This window comes from Saimiri boliviensis, chromosome 15 (assembly GCF_048565385.1).
Source record: "Saimiri boliviensis isolate mSaiBol1 chromosome 15, mSaiBol1.pri, whole genome shotgun sequence".
In the NCBI taxonomy this organism is placed as follows: Eukaryota; Metazoa; Chordata; class Mammalia; order Primates; family Cebidae; genus Saimiri; species Saimiri boliviensis.
In genome coordinates, this window is record NC_133463.1 from 88,166,029 (window position 1) to 88,186,485 (window position 20,457).

General features: G+C 48.8%; 1 protein-coding gene across 4 annotated transcripts in view; it reads right to left on the reverse strand.

Moving 5' to 3' along the window:
• TRAPPC9 (trafficking protein particle complex subunit 9) overlaps positions 1-20,457 on the reverse strand; it is a 722,918-nt gene that overhangs the window by 549,179 nt on the left and 153,282 nt on the right. For all 4 annotated transcript variants that reach the window (XM_074387191.1, XM_074387190.1, XM_074387189.1 and 1 more), the window contains 3 exons: positions 13,801-13,946; positions 5,804-5,889; positions 2,161-2,287 (listed from right to left, as the gene is read on the reverse strand). In XM_074387191.1, coding sequence (XP_074243292.1) covers positions 2,161-2,287; positions 5,804-5,889; positions 13,801-13,946 — 359 coding nt within the window. The remainder of the gene's footprint in view (positions 1-2,160; positions 2,288-5,803; positions 5,890-13,800; positions 13,947-20,457) is intronic.

Genomic DNA, 20,457 nt, shown 5'->3' on the forward strand with positions numbered 1-20,457 from the left:
TCTGTCCCCCTCTGCCTGGGTCCTCGCTGGACTTTGATCACGGGTGTCCCTGCCTCCAGTTCTTCCCATCTCGACAGAGATCCTGGATCCTGAGGGACGGCTCTGAATTGCCCACCTAACCACATCTCTATTCAAATAACGCAGCAGGCCCACTGCCCCCTGGAGAAAGCTGACATCCTTCAGCACAGTGTATAAGGAAGCTCCCCGGGTGGGCCCTCTGCCTCCCTTCCAACCCGTCTCATCCCTGCCACCCTGCCCTGGACCACCCACTCTGACCACCCCCAGATCCCCCAAATGCACCATGTTCTCTCTTACCACCACATTGTTCTTTCTGCCTGGAACCCTCTTTCTGCTCCCTGTGGACACCCTACCACTCCCTCCATGGCTCACCCCCATTCATTTGAATAGTTCCCAGTCAGCCTTTAAGCCTCAGGGTCAGCAGCCAACCCACTCTCCCAGCTGGGTCCATGCCCAGAGTCATTCACTCCCACCGCCACTCCGCTCCATCTTCTGGCTTGGGGCAGGGCACCCTCACCTATAATTACACCTGCCTCCCTCACCCCTAGGGAGTACCTTCCAGCAAATGTTTGTTCTTCCAGCCAACAAACACACACTGAAGACCTACTGTGTGCCAGCCTCCACACTAGGCAGTGAGCTGCCACTGAGTGAGACACTCAAGGCCAGGAAGGACTCCATCGCACAGGGACAGGAAGGAGACCACCGCACAGGGGCCTAGGCCAGTGAGCGCAAGCCAAGGAAGCCTGCATTGAGGACTGGGAAGCCGAGGAGCCAGCCACGGTGGTAAGCACTCGGACGGGGCACAGGCAGAGCAAAGCCTCGGAAAGCCTAGAAAGCTGTCAGAACTAAGGAGTCTTCAGAGACTGAAGTAGGATTTCGCAGGAGAAGAGCTGCAGAGCGGACGTTGCGGAGGTCAGCAGAAGCCAGACCACACCAGGCTCCAGAGCAACACTTACGGACCGGGCCTTGATAACAAGGGCCCGGCGAAGGCTGTGCGGCTCCCAGTTGGGAGATGTCAGGAGCAGACTCTCACTAGGAAGATCACTGGGCCACAGATAGGAGATGGGTCTATTAGCAAGCAAGACCAGGGCAGAAACACCCTTCCCAGTGCTTTTGTGACAAACCCTAGAAGGGTTATGATCTGCAAGGCAGGAAGGGGAGGTGGAGGTGGAGAGATGAGGCAGTTCTCGGGAAGCAGTGAGGGAGGGGTTGTGCGGTGCTGTGAGAGACAGCGAGGGTCAAGGATGACCCCCAAGAACCCATTAGGGCAAATGGCAGATGATGAGGATGCCTGCACTGAGATGGAGGCTTGACGGGGCAGGGGTGGCTTTGGGGAGGCGAGTTCTGCTTTTCACCTACTGTAAGGGGAAGCTGAGAAGGGCTGGAGGTGCAGGCTGAGAAGAAGTCCAGCCCTGGGAGTCATCTGCACATTGGAGGAACTGAAGACAGGAAGGCCAAGGGCATCTGTGGGATCACCTAACGTGGCGTGTGGAAGAGGAAGAATGAACAGGGCCAGGGAACAGAGGGCGAGGGGTGGGAAGGAGAGAAGTGGGGTGTGAGGAAGGCTTGGCTGAGGGTGGGCTGCACAAGACAAGAGAGACCCAAACAGAAGGGCCAGAGAGGCAGCCAAGCACCCTGAGGGGCAGGGTCACAGCAGCCAGAGGGGAGGGCATGCCACACAGAGGGTCGGCCAGGGACTCTGAAAAGTAAGCCCCGGACTTAGACCAAAAAAACAATGCTTGTGACAGGAGTTTTGGTGAAGTGAAAAGGGCTGAGTCCAGGATGCAGAGGGTTAAAGGACCCCTGCAGAGGCGGAGAGTGGATTCAGTGTGTGGAGACACCCTCTGAGGGGTTCCTGCTAGAAGGAGCAGGAGGAAGGAAAGGAAGGAAGGCTCTCTGGAGGACACTAAGGCAGAAAGGAGCCCAGCAGAGGGAGGGGTGCAGGGTGGGGTCAGAGCTCCGGCAGGACCCCTCCCACCACCACACACCCTGCAGCCCGCAAGCAGGTTTTCTCACACAGTCTTCATTATCTTCTAACTGGTGAGGACTGGCATGGCGGGCGATGGGCTCTAGGCCTCACGGAGGCCAGGCAAGGGTTCGGCAGTCCGTCCTGAACGGGAACCACGAAGGGACTCTCCTTACCATTCACAGTAATCGTTCCCGTTGTCTGCGGGACCCCGACTAGCGTCACTGGGTACAGACCAGACTCAGCCGGAAGAGAAAGTGCCGCAGGGAGAGACTCGAACTCCACTCCACTGGTGAGCAGCCCCTAAAACAAGCAATGCAGCATCGTAAGCCCAGACCAAACCTACTGTGTGCGCTCAGTTCCAAATGCGCCTTAAGACATCGGCTAGGGCACATCTGGGACTGCCGGAATAAAATGACCAACAGGCATTATAGAAACCCACGGAGAACTTCAGAGACTGTGTACAGGGTAACACAAAACCACCTTGACACGGTAAGCACTGTGGGTGCACAGGCGATAAACCACGGATCAACTGACTTTAGCCCTGTTTGCTGTATGTTTAATATTTGTTTTGTTTTGTCATTTTACCAAATGTGAATGTGAACAGAAAGAGAAAATATTTTATTTATAAACAAAAAGAAATAAAAACATACCTGGGCATGGTGGCTCACACCTGAAATCCCAGCACTTTGGGAGGCCAAGGTGGGAAGATCGATTGAGCTCAGGAGCTCAAGACCAACCTGGGCAACATAGTGAGACCCCATCTCTACAAAAAAATTTTTAAATTAGCTGGGCAAGGTGGCACACACCTGTGGTCCCAGATACTTGGGAGACTGAGATGGGATAATCACCTAAACCCAGGAGGCTGAGGCTACAGCGATCACACCACTGCACTCCAGTGTGGGGGACAGAGTGAGACCCTGTATCAATCAATCAATCAATCAATCAATCACATGTGGAAATATACCACCAATTAATATCCCTGCCACACATCTATGAGTTATCAGCACATTTCAGTATGTACTAAGCTTACTAGCACAGGCTAGTGAACAAGGCAGGCAGATTCCCTGGCCTCAAGAAGCTGGCCTGTGATTAGAAGCAATGCAGGGATGCCAGCTCTCAGGACTTCTCAGTGTTTTAATAGAGGTCCTACTCAGGGCACTAAGGCAAGAGAAAGGAAGAAAAAGCGCCGGGCGCGGTGGCTCAAGCCTGTAATCCCAGCACTTTGGGAGGCCGAGGCGGGTGGATCACGAGGTTGAGAGATCGAGACCATCCCGGTCAACATAGTGAAACCCCGTCTCTATTAAAAATACAAAAAATTAGCTGGGCATGGTGGCGCGTGCCTGTAATCCCAGATACTCAGGAGGCTGAGGCGGGAGAATTGCCCGAACCCAGGAGGCGGAGGTTGCGGTGAGCCGAGATCGCGCCATTGCACTCCAGCCTGGGTAACAAGAGCGAAACTCCGTCTCAAAAAAAAAAAAAAAAAAGAAAAAGCTTACAGACAATTATTCACAGAAAACCAAACAGGATCAGAGAAAACGCTATGGAATCTACAGTGAAACCTGAACTTTTAAGTACATTTAGCCAAATGAGAGAGTCAGGGAAAAAAGGAGTTACTTCTATAGTTTAGCAATAAACAACTGGAAAAAATGTATAAAAAATATCATTAACAAGAGATCAAAACCATCAACTATATTAGGATAAACCTAACAAATGATGGGCAAAGTTTCATTACAGTCACAGAGCACTGCTGAGATCATTTAAATAAGTCTTCCGCGAAGGGGGAGATTCTGGATTCTTTTCAGCAGGTTGGTTTTCTGCAGCAGTACGGTCATAGCAACCTTGCAACTATCTCAGATATATGACAGGACTGAGCACATGAGCGGATGTGCTGATGGTGGGAGTCCGAGCTCTCACGCAGGACGGAAGGACACAACACGGATGGGAGGAAGGTGAGCACCGTCTGGAGACGTGCTGGAAAGCAAGGGTCCAGGTGAGCTCAGGGCAGATGTCCATGCTGCAAATGCGTGTTTACGTGCATGTGTACACACATGTAGGCATATGGTTTGGATATATACGTGCAATCTCGTGGATGTGTAGATGCACAAACAGACTCTGCCTAACTCATCTACAGAAAGCGCCCAGAAGCAAAGCCACTCTCTCAGCAGTGAGTACACTTAGTGCCCGGCCTCGGAGCCAAGGTGTGAAATGATCTATGTGTGGAACAGATGCAGCAGGCAAGGGTGGAAGCAGAGAAAACACTTGTCTCTAGGCAAATATATTGGCATTTATTTCTTTTTAAAATAGCTAAAGCAATATGGCCAACTGTTACCATTTTTTAAATGTGAATGGTGGTATACGAGTGTGCAGTATTCCCTGTAACATTTCATATGTTTAAAATACTTCTTAATTTAGTTTTTAAAACTTTGCCCATGATTTGTGGACTATCTCCATGTGGTGCTTTTTATTTTATTCCTTGCTCTTCCTCATTTGTTATAATAAGCACATATTGTTTTTAAACCAGTTAAAAATGAAAGCTGCATTTTAAGACCAAAAAAAAAAAAAATGTGAAAGAAAGAGCAGCAGGCATATGATACTTTACCCACTTTGGGGAAGATTCTCTAAATTGCTTTTCCCTACTAAGGCTGAGAAGAAAGCCACCGGAAAGGCCTGAGCCAAGAGCCAAGTCCCACTGCAGGTCAGTCCTCAGCCAACAGGAGGAGGAGCGCTCCTCCGAGTCAGCCTCGGACTGCAGGCTCAACATCCAGCTGAGCTTCCTGGAGCTCGGACCGATTTTGGGAAACTCCGCCAGTGCTAGCACCATGAGCAGCATCTCGTGTGATTACCATGTGTCCACCTGGCAAACTGCCACTCAGCCTGTACTCCAGGCAAGGGTGTCACACCTGTCCCAGGAACCCTCCCTGACTCTCCAAGGCCAGGCAGACTCCCCTCCACATCAGGCCCACAACACCGCGAGCACCCCAACAGAGCCTTGATTGCATTCGCAGCAGGAACTAGGGCCTGACCATCTCTGTCCCCTCAGGGCCTTGCCTGAGGCCTGACACGTGGCAAGAGCACTCAGTGAGATACTTGCATGAAGAGCCCACCTCTTGCCAGTCGTAAAACTCTAAAAGAAAGATCCAGTCTCGCAGCCCCATCCTTTGCATGCTGCTGACAAGCTACGCAGCAGCAGCACACAGCAGTGCAGAGAAGACTCGAAGATGGAAGGCGCACTGGCGTGGGGAGGGTCTGCTCTGAAAACCACAGAATCAGCTTGGAGAGCCAGTACAAATCTCCTTCCCCTGACTAGAGAATTAGGTAAGCATTTCCAACAGAAGGGACTACACTTCTTTAACACCCTACACAAAGCACAACTGGACATCAGGATTTCAAAACAAGAGAAAGCTCGCCATGGTGGTGTGGCCATTTAAGCTCCCACTCTACACCTTGTTCCTCCCTGGGACCTAGATCATCTTATCATCTTGCCGCAATAAAATAATGCTGATATCACTGCGTCCCAGGCATAATGCGGACTTTGCAACCTGATTATTTCACACCTTATACCCAGTCAGCTAAGCTTGGTATGTGTTCAAATCAGAGGTTTCGTTGTAGGTTCAAATATTTATTGAGAACCAAGCCTAAAGACATGAGAGTAACAAAACACGGCCTTCAGTCACAGTAAGCTCATATGCTTTGCCAAAACAGACATAAAAACAGGCACATATCACGAGATGTGTGCCTCAGACATTACGTAAAAACCTACTTTAATGAGGAGTTTGTGTTTCAGCCCAACAAGGTCAAACGATCGGTGATACATACCATGTTTTCAACTCGAAGTTCAAATGGCATTGGGTTATATACCATCAGCTGAACTTCACACACATCTCCTTGAACCCACTGGAAATCTGGAAAATATATACACACACACACATACACACACACAAATCCAGTGATTAGTTGGTATTTTTTCACTTTCCACATGGTTTCTGATTATTCCTCCAGCAATTTATATTTTCAACAAGGCAGCAGGTTCCATGATCATCTTGAGATGGGTGATTCAAAGCTGGTTTCCCACCAGCTTTCTCTGAAACAAAGCAAGACAGCCGTCACTGCCACTTTGATGCCACATGAATGGTGCTCCTTTGCTGCCTTCCGCTGTAAGGCACACTGCACTTCACGGGGCCCAGAGGCTGACACACAGGAAGATGGCAATGGGATCGCTTGTGAGTGACACGGAGTGTGATTTCCCCTATTCCCACAAGACTGTGAGAGAGGGAGGCTTCTCCTCCCCACCCACTCCCAGGTCAACTGCAGTTCAGTACCTGTGTGGGGCAGAACTGTGATGACCTCAAATTCCCAGCTTTGGAGTGCACAATCTGGTGTGCGCGGCCTTCGGTGTGAATATGATGATGAGGTTACCTTGTAAGACAAAGGTGGAAGGATTTTCCAGATATGACTGAGGTCCGCAATCAGTTGACTCTGGGTTTCAAGTGAGACCTCACAGGAGGCCATGTCCTTCCCTAGAGGGCCTGTGGAGGGGACCACATGGCAAGGGACTAAGAACAGCCTCCAAGAGCTGACAGCAGCACCAGCTGACAGCTGCCAAAAGAACAGGGACCACAAGGAAATGAATGAAGAACAAGCTGAGGAGTCTTTAAAGCAGGCTCTTCCCTTAGTTGAGCCTCCAGATGAGGACACAGCCCCAGCTGACACTTGGATTTCAGTCCTGTGAACCCCTGAGCAGAGGACCCAGCTGACGCCCACACAAATCGTGAGGAAGTAGATTTGTGTTGTTTTAAGCCACTGAATCTGTGGTCAAAGCAACAGAAAGCTAATTCAGCATCTGTCCCAATTTCCACCCCTTCCTCCCTTTACAATCCTCTCTTAGGCAAACCAGAAGGAATTTCGGAATTAATCCACAGGTATCAGGCATGTGTTAGGTGTGAGGCACTCCCACACAGGTTATCTCAGTACTCTTCATAAGGACCTCCTGAGACAGGTAAAATAACCCCCATCACTGCAAGGCAAACACTCAAGGTCCAAACAGGGTAATCAATTGGCCCAGGAACCACACAGCTAGTGAGAGCAGCTGCTGGATTCAGGCCTCCGAACTCAGAGGCATCCCAAGCAGACACGGGTGGCTAACAGGGCAGTGGAGGGCTTTTTCTCTAGCAGATAAGAAAGTCTGCTAAGAATTCTTTAACTTTCACAGAGCTTTCGTAAGTCTGTTCTCAAAACACAGCTGCTTCTACACACTGCACCGGGCACCCTGCACAGAGGTAAAAACTGACTCCACCACACCTATGACAGCTGACCACAGCTGGCATGTTGACATTGCATGAATTAATACAGCGGCCACCAGGTGAGCTAACTAGCTCATCCAATGCCTGCATCACCCTGTACTCATTGGAGCCTCTGCACAATGCAGTGAATGACCAGTCTATGTCAGTAGTACAAATGTCACACCTGTTCTACAAAAAAGGAGAACTCCCCCGCCAGGCTGGCCTGCCTGCCCATCCTATGGTCCTGAGAAGCAAGAGAGATTCCAACTCCAGTCTCTCCGGCTCCAAAACCTGTGTTCTTTCACTCTACTGCTTCACCTCTCAGGACTCCAGAAACTCAGGTCTTGTCCTTCCCTCACCCCAGGTTCCATGTTCCCCCACCTCCCAGGCCCATCAGCTTCTGAGGACCTTCAATGGGAGAGGGTTCACCCACCCTCCTCATTCACGTAAGTCAGTGGCCAGAGCACAACACGCTCCCTCCCCACCTGCCCCCAGCCTCACCCAGCCTGTCCAGGGCCACTGATGGTCAGCATCCTGGCCCACTCTCACCACAAATGAAAAAGGTCACTCTCTTTAAGCAAGTTGCTAATGCTGGCAATGAACAAACTGCTGCCCTATCATGGTGATGATGATGATAATGATAATAAATCATTTTCTAGAGTACCAAAAAAAAAAAAATGTATACTTAGATGGTTCCTGTCTACTAAAGGATAAATCTAAGATAAATTGTTGATTATTAAAAAATTTATTTTTCTTTCTCTTTTTGAGATGCAGCCTTGCTCTGTCACTCAGGCTGGAGTGCAGTGGCGCGATCTCAGCTCACTGCAACTTCCACTCCTGGGTTCAAGTGAGTCTCCTGTCTCAGCCTTCTAAGTACATGGAACTACAGGTGTGTGCCACCACACCCAGCTAATTTTTTTGTATTTTTAGCAGAGATGGGGTTTCACCATGTTGGCCAGGCTCCTGAGGATCTCCTGATCTCAAACTCCTATCCTCAAATAATCTGCCTCAGCCTCCCAGAGTACTGGGATTACAGGCACGAACCACTGTCCCTTGCCTGAAAAGTTATTTTTGTCTGAAAGAAGGAGATAACCCCTTTCCAACCCTCAGCATGTCAAAGCATGGTGGTGGACCTTCCTCATTATTTTGTCCCAGGAGTAGTGGGAAGGCACAAGAATGAGCCTCCTGAAACCCCCTGGTCTCAGGCTCTGCCCACCCTGTAGCAGGACACACTATATGTGCTCTCATCTGTGACCCATGGCATTAGGCAGTGGCATTTACTGACAAGTTAGTCTCTTTCTGGTACACCATATGGACTCACGTGGTGGGAAGTACCCCTGACTTATCAATACATCCCCAGCACACAGCACAGGGCATACAACTGCTACTAAAAATGTTAATGAATGACTGCCAGGGACTTCAGAAACATTCTCTCCCTTGATCCTCAGAACCACCCTTTGTGTCAGCTTCTAATATCCCCATTCCGCAGACGGCATGACTGCAGACCACGGAGGCACCATCAGCTGTCCAAGGTCACACAGTGGGGAGCTGCAGGGCCAGGCTGCAGCACAAGTCCACTTGACGGCCACAGCCTCTCCAGGCCATCACGCTGCCTCCAGGGCAGCCATGGACCTCGGCAGGAAGCCTGGCAGCGCCACAAAAACCTATCACAGATGACTGAAAGCCTGCAACCCAACACACTCAAGCTAAGGACTGATGTTGCGGTCATCTTTGCATGGAATGTGGCTCAGATGATGGCCACACCAGTCAAAACACGCAGACTCATGAACTATTCCAGGTTAAAGTGGAAAATGGTCTCAAACGGTGCCCTCAAGACTTCTTCACCTCTAAAACCCTACACCGCCTGCTGTGACGGTGCCTCCCCCAGTTACACACCAAGGTTCACTTACACTGGAAATTTAGGTTAAAGTGATGTGATTTGTCAAGCCTCTGGGCAAGCACTCACTGATCAGTACACTGCCAAAAAGATATTAGAAGCTATGCAATGGAAGTTACATTTTCCTACCAAACAAATAATATGCATTTTGGCATATTACATCATCCACTGAATTTTTCCTCAGCCCAGAGGAACAGGTACTTCTAACCACGTGAGAAACCATATTGTAAAGGAGAAAGGCCTGGGGCATGGAGTCCTACAACCTGGCATGGAGCCTGGGCTCTGTCACTGACAAGCTACCTGACCTGGGGCCGGTACTTACATTCGTTCAGTCTTAATTTTCTCATCTGTGAATAGGGAATATAATAATGCCTGCAGCATAAGCATCAAATAGTTTTGAGAATCACTGGATAATGTCTGCTTAAGCCCACTTCAACAAATACAGAGAGTAATTTTCATAAAAAGAATCCTCGACAGTGTCCTTTTTTGTTGTTGTTTTTTTGACATAGGATCTTGCTCTGTCACCCAGGCTGGAGTATGGTGGTGTAGTCTCGGCTCACTATAGCCTCAACCTCCTGGGTTCAGGTGATTCTCCCATCTCAGCCTCCCAAGTAGCCGGGACTACAGGTACTCGCCAGGAGGCCTGGCTAAATTTTCATATTTTGTGTAGAGATGGGGTTTTGCCATGTTGGCCAGGCTGGTCTCGAACTCCTGGGCTCAAGCAATCCACTCACCTTAGCCTCCCAAAGTGCTGGTATTACAGGTGTGAGCCACCACACCTAAACAACAATTTCTTAAGACTAAAAAGGAAAAGCAGAGAGGCAGGGCTTGCAATCCACGCCATCAGTGGCACAGGCCCCTGCACTCAGAGGCTAGCGTCTGGTTCCACCCTCTGCTGTGTCACTGTCTTCAAATTCTTAGTGATGTTTGAACAAAGGCCCTATGTTTGCATTTTGCACTGGGCTCCACAAATCATACAGCCAGTCCTAAGAAGAGGAGTCTCACACCTCCAGTCTCCTAAATCACCTCTAGATGTTCTCTAAACAAAAGGACTGAAGCTTTCCTCCACAAAGTTCTAGAGGGGAGATAGCTCATCACCAACACCAATGAGAGCAGAAAAGACCAGAGACTCTAGAAGGTCCTAGAGCAAGAGCCTCGGCACTCCTAGGACAGCAAGTCCAGGGCCAGGGGAGACAGAGGATCCCAGATAGTGGCCTGCCCATTCCCACGGAGCTCAAAAGTCACCCTCCAGAGAGGAAAGGTGGAGCTCCCACAGGAAGCCAGGAAATAACATTCCCAAAACACAGCGAGGACGGGATGTGTGCAGCTCTCTCCTGCTTACCGCAACACACACTAGAGCACAGCTGGGGATGCCGCCAGGCCCTGCCTGTTCATCCACCAAGTCCACCCAGCACCCACACACCCTGTCACCTCGTGTTCTCCAGAGGAGAGAAGCAGTGGCAGGAGAGACAAGGCTGGGGTGTCTTTCAGAATCAATAGACTGAAAGCGGCATTTTAAACACACACACACACACACACACACACACAATTCTGCAGTAGACTTAGCACTCACGGTTTCAGGAATTTTCTAAAATTTAGTACTGGCTGAGGTTCTTCAAGGGCATGACCTCATGTCTCTTCATTTTCTTCTTATTCCAACAATGAACAGCTAGAACAACTGGAGCCATTCAGAGGGCTCCACTTCCGGAGGGCTTCCCAGGGTCTTCGGGGCCCCCACCCCACACCCTGCTCCCACATGCTCCTCAGAGGAAGACTGAGTCTGAGCCTCCAGAGGGCTTCCCAGGGTCTGCGGGGCCCCCTACCCCACTCCCTACTCCCAGCTAGCCCAGTGTTTATTGTTTGTTCAAGTTCAATATGTAAGCGACCAGGTACACCTGCTGACAGGGCTACAGTTTTAAGACTGTATTCACATTTAGTCTCGAGAGGCAGCTTCTCATGTTTGTGTCTTGTCTGCATGAACTAAACAGAAAAATCAGTCGAGGGTAAGGACTGCGGAGTCCAGTTAACAGGCCTCTCCCACACCCACTGTGCACATGAGAGGGCACCAGAGGCTACACTGGGAACAGGACACTTGGTCCGAAATGTGCGATCAAGCTGGTCATTAACTCACTAATTTTAGTTACTTCTAAAAGTCATTTCTCTGAGTTTGTTTCCTCATCTGGAAAAGGGAGACAAAAATGAATTCTTCCAAAAATACTGGAAAAACTAAATAAGGTAACATTTGATAGCCTCTTATAAAGCACAATTTGAATAAAAGAAATGATAACCATTTTAACAAGCACAAGGTTCTTTGAGTACTCCTATCCTAATGATGTCTTTGTCTTAGCAAACAAGTTTATCTCTTTGGAAGCACTTTATTTTTTAAGCCATTCAGATAATTTACAAATTGTTAATGAAGTTTATTGTGAGACCTTTACAGAAGCTAAGGAATCCTAGAGCTAGTAATGTATATGAAATGCTCATCAAGATAATGTGCTGGCTGGATGCAGAGGTTGCCACCTGTAACTTCAGCTCTCTGGAAGGCGGAGGCGGGAGATTCACTTGAGCCCAGGAGTTCGAGACCAGCCTGGACCACATGGCAAAACTCTATCTCTACAAAAAATTCAAAAATTAGTGGGTGTGGTGAGGCGTGCCTATGGTCCCAGCTAATGGGGAGGCTGAGGCAGGAGGATCAATTGAGCCCAGGAGGTTGAGACAGCCATAAGCCCTAATTATACCACTGTACTCCAGCCTGGGTGACAGAGCTAGACCCCATCTCAAAAAAAAAAAAAAAAAAAAAAAAAAAAAAAAAGAAAAGATTATGTGCCACACATAAAGCTCTTACTGTCCTTTCTGCCTTGAATTCCACAGTGCCCTACCAGGAACATGAAACGTACAGTGAGATCTAGGTTCTCCTCTGAGTTCTTGGACAAGACTCTTAAACATCCTGCACCAGTTTCTCTGTCTATAAAATGAGATTCATAGTATCTCCCATTCATTCATTTATTCATTCATTCCTTTTTCCATCACTGCTCCAGGTGCTGGGGAGACGGCAGCTGAACGGAGCCTGCCAGAATTCCAGGCTTCAGGGGGTGTTGCAGGAGAAAACATCACAGGCCAGTGAGGCTTTGAGTTGGAGAAAAGCTAGGAAGAGAATCCCACACAGTACCATTAGAGATGGCGGGAATACTGGCCGGTGAGCCACTGGGATCAGAGAATGTCCCTCTGAGGGAGGGGGCATTTGAACAAAGACCAAAATGATGTGACAGCAAGAGGGCTGATGACAGAGGAGCAGGAGACAAGCTCCTGGCAGAAGAAAGAGCAAGCCCCAAGCCTGTCTCGTTCCACCCCCAGAAAGGAGTCACTGTGGCTAAACCGCAGTGATGGTGGCAGGAGGTGGCAGGAAAAGCCAGGTGTGTGCATGTGTAGATGTGTGCGTGTATGTGTGTGTGCATGTGTGGCTGTGCACACATGTGCATGTGTGCATGTGTGTGGATAGTGGCAGGACGTGTGGATGGTGGCAGGACGGAGTGGGAAGGATGTGAACAGGGCGGGGTCAGGGAGCACCTGCAGTCCATAACACGAGGTATGGGTGGGCCTGTGAGTGCAACAGGAAGCCTCTGTCCTGGAAAGAAAAGCATGGTGGAAAAAGGAGTTGGAAAGCCTTTTCCTAAATTGGAGGTAGAGGAATTAAGAGTAGAAACAAAGAAACAGGAGAAGAAGGCAGTGACTATCAAATGCAGAGCGCCGTGGTTGCGCAGGCCTTCCACTCACACTCCTCGGAGGCCCTGGCAGCCACCAAGGAGGAGCCAGCCTCCAGACCCTCGAGGTTCGATCACAGGACACGTGGACTCGTGGCAGTGGTCCCCAGTCACCAGCAATCTCAGTCTCCTGCCAGGGCCCTCGGGCATGTCTTTGTAGCAGCAAGAGACAGAGAGCTTGGCACCACAGCCTGGCTTCAGGAAAGACACCAGCGGACAGGGCTGGGTGCACACTGAGCCCTGATGCAGAAAGAACGAGAGCTCTGACACACAAAAGCTCAGGAGAGATTTCCCACCCCAGCCTCTCCCACAACACACCTGTGCTCACAAGAGAGCATAGCACAGTGACCTCATCCCCCACTCAGTCATGAACACAGCACAACCCTGAATCTTCTGTGATGATTCACAAGTCACTTCAGCCCTCGGAAAATCACTACATCTCCAATTATCACTCTTCTATAGTTCACGTAAGTCTCAGTTAACAGAAGTCTTTCTGGTTTCTAGAACTTTCAGAAAGTCACGTTATATGAAATAGATTTTTAAAAATCAGATCTATGGGCAACTGCCTGCCAAAAGCAGCATATCAAACAAATTTCCATGACAGAGTATCCACATACATGCACACACACGCACATGTGTACACAGCCACACATGCACACACATACACGCACACATAAACACACATATGCATGCATGCACACGTCTACACATGCACACATCCTTGCAGACATCCACACGTATGCACACGTCCACACATCCACACACGCGTGCACACACACATGCACGGCCTGGCCCCAAATTCTGTTCTAACAATCTAGAAAAGCCATTGGACACCAGGTGGCAGAGCACGGCGGGAAGGCAGGCTAAACGTCATACCTATTTTCTTGCTGCGCTCTTCTCCACGGTTGTGTGCGATAATTGGTGAATAGATGAAGGGACTTTTGGTCGACATGTTCTGACCCAGCAAGCTTTTCACCTTGTGTGGCCGGAGGCTAGCAGGGAGGTTCAACAGTTTCACATGCCTGTTGTTTCAAACAGAACACAAATACTTCAACTGTCTTGTTAGCTTGATTTCTGGATAAACACAGCCAAACATGATGTGTCAGAAAAACAGTAAACCACTCAGAAGGAAGATAAACGGAGGGAGGCAGAGCACTCTGAGCCAGCCGGACAGAGAAGGAAAGTGTTGCAACAGTAACTCAAAACTCTCCCGGGGATGGAGACCACTCCTTGGAACTCAGGGAGTAGCTGCCTCCCTCTGGGGGCTCCTGAACTTGGCCCAAGGATGGTCTGGAGTCAGAAAGGTCAGCTTGAAATCTCGCTGCACACTTACTAGCGGTGTGCCTTTGGGCACGTGCCTTGCCGTCTCTAAGATGTAGGTTCCTTGTCTATAAAGTGCAGGTGGGACCACCACCTTCCTTGTGGACCCCTGGGGAGGATCCAGCTAAAGACTGCTGGCACAGGGTCCACTGCTTAGCCAAAGTTGGCTCTCCTCTGCCTCTCCCTTTCCCGAGGGACCTGCCCATAGCAAGTGGCAGCCAGTCCCCGACCCACGGGAAGAGAAAGCACCCATGAGAAGGTCAACAGCACCCTCTGCTTTACTCACATGCAAGACTGCTTCTCCAGCAGCAGCTTCTGCATCTGACATTGCTTCCCCAGCTGCAGATGTCTGCCAGTCTATACTCCTGCTTGAATTCATCCAGCTAGCATCACGACAAATTTACCAATCTGTGGAGCCTGAGCATGTGCAGGCACTGTCCTAACCACTGCATACGTGTTACCCCACTTAAACATACAACCACTGTCTTAGTTTGGGTACTATTAATATTGTCTCCATGTTATCAATACGGAAATCCACACAAGAGGGACTAAGTACATTGCCCCAAATCCCATGGCTGGAAATCAATAATAATAGGTGACACTATGCTCTTAAGCCACAACACAAGAAGGTGCTGTCACCCTTGTGACCAGTTGGGAAGACGGTGGTTAAGATCTGGAACACTCCTAGACGTGAGATGGAAAGGTGGGAATATAGGAAGACCAGCCATGACACTGATCGTGATAAATCTATGTGCTCCCCAGCCCCTGCCTCAGCCTCCGCAGGAAGGTGAGGCCCCCTGAGGAGCTACGGCCAGTAGGCTGTGAGTGGGAGCCAAAGAAGCCTCTGTGAGACACAGTACTTTAGAGCGATGGGCCAGCCTCCAGCTCTCTTCTTCGGCCACATGGCCATGGCAATCCCGGAGGCCAAACATTGAGAAGGTGCAGCACCAGACAGGCGCAGCCTGGAGCACTGAGCAACCTCCCAGAGCTCAGCTGCCTGGAGAGCCGCCCAACCGGAATCAAACTTGAGTGAGTGGGGCAGAAACTGTAGTTACAGTACATCACGAAGATTTCAGGGTTAATTTTTCTGCACAGGGCACCCTAACCTATACTGAGTAATAACGACTGCCTTGCAGAATCCACAAAACCACCACCTCTCTCAGCAAGGAGGGACCTTAGATGCCTCATTCCATCCTGCCCTGTGCAAAGCACACCTATAACACTCGGCAGACCATCCCCGCCAGTGACCCACATCCCAGCCCCAGGGAGCCTGCCAGGTGTGTGGTTCTCACCCGCCACCCTCAGTGACCCAAGGCAGGAGGTGGTGTTAACCCCACACTCTCCAGACCAAGGGCACACCCAGCATGTGCTCCCCGGCTCCCTTCGCTTTGCGTGCGCCCTTCGCTATGCCTTCATTCTAGAGGATCAGAACCATTTCATCTTTTATCTGTTTCCGCTCAGCTGTGAGCCTGCTGAGGACAGGGGCACCGGGGCCTTATTTTTCTCTAGCTGCAGAACTAATAAAACTGTACTTGGCCTGTGAAGCTGCCAACGGTAAAGCAGCAGTCCAGGGATAAAGCGTCCAGGACAAGGGCAATTTTGACAGATTCCGTTTGGAAACTGCTGACACTGTAAAAACCTGACTTCCCTCAGGAGCAGCAGCCTCTGGGGCTACACAAAGCACTGCAGAGCGCTGTTCAGGAGAGCGAAGCTGGATGAACTTGTCAAGAGGAATGACAGTCAAAAACCACTTGCCTTTTGTTTCTTGGTTTTTAATTCATCAACTTTCTTCCCAGGGAAATATATCTAAGAAGAGGCGGGTGGGGACTACAGCTGGCCTCAGCTGTCTCGTGTGTGTGACAGCGTGGAGGCCACTTGCTCGGAATCCGAGTAGCAGAACGAGCTGGATAGTTGCAAGGCGGGGCCAGCTGCTCCCTCCTGAATGCCGCTGTATGTTCATCATCAGCTCCTAACAGCTCCGCTTTAAGAAATTCTTAAGGAAGGTTATGGCTTGGCCAGTAGACCATCTATGGGAGAAAACCCTGGACAGTGGCATCAACACAGTCATGGAGGCTGCGTCCTGACTGGTGTCTGGGAGGCCGGAGCACTGCCCTGAATTTGGGCCTCTAAACACCTTTCTGAAATAAATGCCTAGAATCCTTCCTCAGACAGCAGAACTAACTTAGAAGTTTCAGTTTTAAAAGTGTCAAAGCAACTCGAAGCTCACTCTGACTGGAGAATTTGGGTCTTTGTCCATGTAGATGCCTTCATCAACTCTTGAGCTCTTTTCTAGGTTGAAGGAGCTCAATGTTAGCTCTTAAAAACATAAACAGTCAATGATTCCCACTTCTCCATATCACTGCCCCCAAATTAAAGACTCCCTGGTTCACTGGAAATGGCACTGGAACTCTACTCCATGTCCTTAATAATAATCCATGACGGATAGTGTATTAATGTCTACACGCTTACCAGGGGCCTGACAGTCTACTGTTGGCTACTGTGTACACACTTTATCATTTTTGTGGAGAATTCCGTAAGTAACGAAATAGGATCGCTTATAGTTCTATCAGAACCATCCTCTGCATTCAGTCTGGACAATAGCAACGGGATGTGGGCTTAGCCGCCCCCTGGCCCATGAGATCACGCTTGGCCACTACTAACTCCTTGCAATCAGCCTTGGGCCAAAAGCGCATCTTAGGCACTCAATAAATACTTGATTAATTGAAGTTTGGAACAGAATTAAAATAGGGATGTATTTTGGCTCCTTTTTTTATTACTTGCATCATAATTATTTGAAACCATCTCTGGGTGAGCCTAGTTCATGTTCCCACGCTACAGAGAATAAGTATTTTCCTGTAAATTGCTAAAATAGTTTTATTGTCAAACACTAAGAAAGGCCTCAAGAGAAAAGAAAATGGTTCTGATCATCTATTCTAAAATCAAATTCATAATGATAAGGCATCCTCAGCAATAAATTTGCTTATATCTAACAATTCTATATATAGCAGGTCTCATAATTTACTCACCAATGTAGACATTTTTCCACCAGCTTATCCTGTAACATTAACAAGGAGCTCTAGCCCTCAAGTCCACATACTACTGAGCTCCTCTTATGTCATCGGGGTTGACCTGCAATGCCTGACTTGGTTTTGGGGGGGGGGGGGCTTTTTTTTTTTTTTTTTTTTTTGACACAGAGTCTCACTCTTGTCACCTAGGCTAGAGTGCAGTGGCACAATCTTGGCTCAATACAACCTCTGTCTCTCAGATTCAAGCAATTCTCTTGCCTGAGTAGCTGGCACTACAGGTGCCTACCACCGTGCCCAGCTAATTTTTGTGTTTTTAGTAGAGACGGGGTTTCACCATCTTGGCCAGGCTGATCTTGAACTCCTGACCTCTGGTGATCTGCCCGCCTCAGCCTCCCACAGTGCTGGGATTACAGAAATGAGCCACTGCACCCAGCCCAATTTTTTTTTTAGTTAGTAAAATCCATGTTTCCAGGCACAGGACTTTGGAACGTTTGGGTGATATATGAAGATAGTCCCAGAGTTGTTTTCTAAGGAAGCACCTTGGCCTAGTCCATAGTGACTAGTCCATAGTGACTGCCCCAGGTGGAGATGAGCAGGGATTCAGGAAGAGGGGACAACCCTACATGTGGTGTGAATATTAACCATGGCACAGATTCGCTGAAGGCCTGCCATGGGCCAGGTGCTGAGAGCACCAACAACACAGGCCCACCACCCTGGGTCAGCATCAGCAGACACCTACCAGCTCTTTTGGATGCCTGAGAACATAAGTGAATTCTCTGCTGCCCCACTCCTGCCAAAAGTTCACTTATGAGGAATGGCATTCACAAAGGAGTAAACGATGCACAGTACCCCCCCCCACCGGCACACCCCCAACCCCATTATCCTAGATGCTCGCAGCATGGGGGCTGCGGCAAGCCAGGCAACTATGAGCCACACCACCTCGTCCCCTGGAAGAGCCTCCTTTATCCCTGGTGCTCCAGCACCACGCCCTCAGTGCGCGCTACTGAATGCTAACAGCAAAAACACATCACTGTTAGACACCTGCCTACATCTTCCTAGGGATGCTGCTGAGCATGTTGCTCAACACATCAGAATGTTCGCTTCAAGAGACTCCGCTAAAGGGGTTTCCCACCTTATTGCTGATAAGAGAAGCATTTCCCCAGTGTGACTGGTACGTGTCTGTTCATGAGAGACAGAAGTGCTTGTCTCTCATGAATCATGCTTCCTTCTTGTCAGTGACCTCAGAATCATGCTCTCTCCCATCTCCAGCCATTACATAGGACATTATGATGTCCAGGTACTAACAGAACTTGTCACTTTAGTTTTCTATCCCACGGTTACTTTCCCTTCACTCTTGTTACTTTAACTTGTTCTTTGAGATAGAGAGTCTCACTCTGTCACCCAGGCTGGAGTGTAGTGGTGTGATCTCTGCTCACTGCACCCTCCCCCTCCTGGGTTCAAGCAACTCTGGTACCTCAGCCTCTCAAGTAGCTGGGACTACAGGTGCATGCTACCACATCCGACTACTTTTCTGTATTTTTGGAAGAGATGAGGTTCCGCTACATTGGCCAGACTGGTCTTAAACTCCTAAGCTCACGCAATTCACCTGCCTCAGCCTCCCAAAGTGCTGGCATTACAAGTATGAGCCACCATGCCCACCCAAGAATTTAAAAAAATAACTAAATAGCTACATAAGCACATTTCTTGAGGGAGTGATGGAAGTAATTCATTTGATTTAATTTAACATGTATAAACAAAAGTAGAAACTGACAGGGAATGGTAAAGTGACATCTAATTAGAGGCAAGATTCCCTGAAACCTCTATAAGAACTCATGTCTGCAGAGAGCTTTTCTGCTTATAAAACACTTTCCCAAACATTTCATTTGATCCATGCATCGGAGGTGTGTCTCATCAACCTCAGTTCAGGAAGAGGAAGTTAAATCATTCATTCAAAGTCACACAACTAACTGCAGAATGTGAGATATGAATGTAAGACTACTGAACAAAAGCCAGTGGCTTTTCCAGTTTTACATGAAGGGTGTTTATTAGTGCTTGGCATAAATACATCAGTGCATTTTAGTTACTAACCCTCCTTTCTGAAACCTACAAAGATGCTTACACATCAGTATCCCTCACGCAAAATCATGACAGTCTTAGAGGAGGAAATGGCATACAGTCTGTTCTAGAAGTATGACCCATGGCATATCTTGGAGGAAAAAAAGATCTTGCTTTGACATGAGAAAGAAAAGTGCTGAAGGCTGAAGAATCACGGAGCAAGGACATCACATCTGTCCTATTTCTTCCTACTTTCAAATGGCAAAACTTTAGGAGAAAGGCGTGTATAGCAAATCTGGCCCGCCCATTAGAGTGTGCACATTTTAATCTATGTGCGAAAATTAGTCTCATATAAAACACAAGCCTATTTATTAGTTAGAGTGGAACCATATGACCAGGCCTCTGCATCAGAAAGTATCACAAGTCCGAGGAAGACAAAATGTGGTTCATAAAATAAAGCATGTACTCACTTCAAGGTTGCGCTTTTCCAAGGTCTGCCTTCTGACTTGGGAAGGGCAGCTATTCATCAAAGCATTATCTTGACTCATAAGCATAACAGGTCACAAACCAAAAACGGGACTTCATCTGGAGCAGTGTGGCGGGATGAGTGGACTGTGGGTGTCATTTGCTATTGTGGTCCTTGTCAGTTACCTCCTAACATCCACTTCCCTCTTGTCCTGTGCCCAGCTATTCCTAGGTTTTGCTTTAGGGGAACTACACGTGTCTCCTTATAGCCATGTGGTTTGCGAGGCTGAATCAGATCTGAGTGAATAACCCCAGGAGGGGCAGTGAAAAGCAAAGGGACATTCCCCGCTGAAAGAAAGCCGCTTTCCTTTACAGATGTTACTAAAAGGCACCTCCTCTCTTTTCCTGGATGTGGTAGAAAGAGGATGTGAGGCCTGGAGCTGCTGGACCACTCTGACAGCAGCTGGGGCCTGCAACTAAAGCCAACGCTGCAGAGGACAGAGCTGAGAAGGAAAGAAACCAAGTCTGAGGAGGCTGTTTGAGCCCTGACTCCAGCCCTATCTGAATTCCTCCTGGAACTTTTCAGGTATATGTGCCATGAATTCTTTTTGCCTAAGTTAGTCTGGGTCAGGTTTTCTATCAGTTGCTATTAAAAAGTATTCTAAAG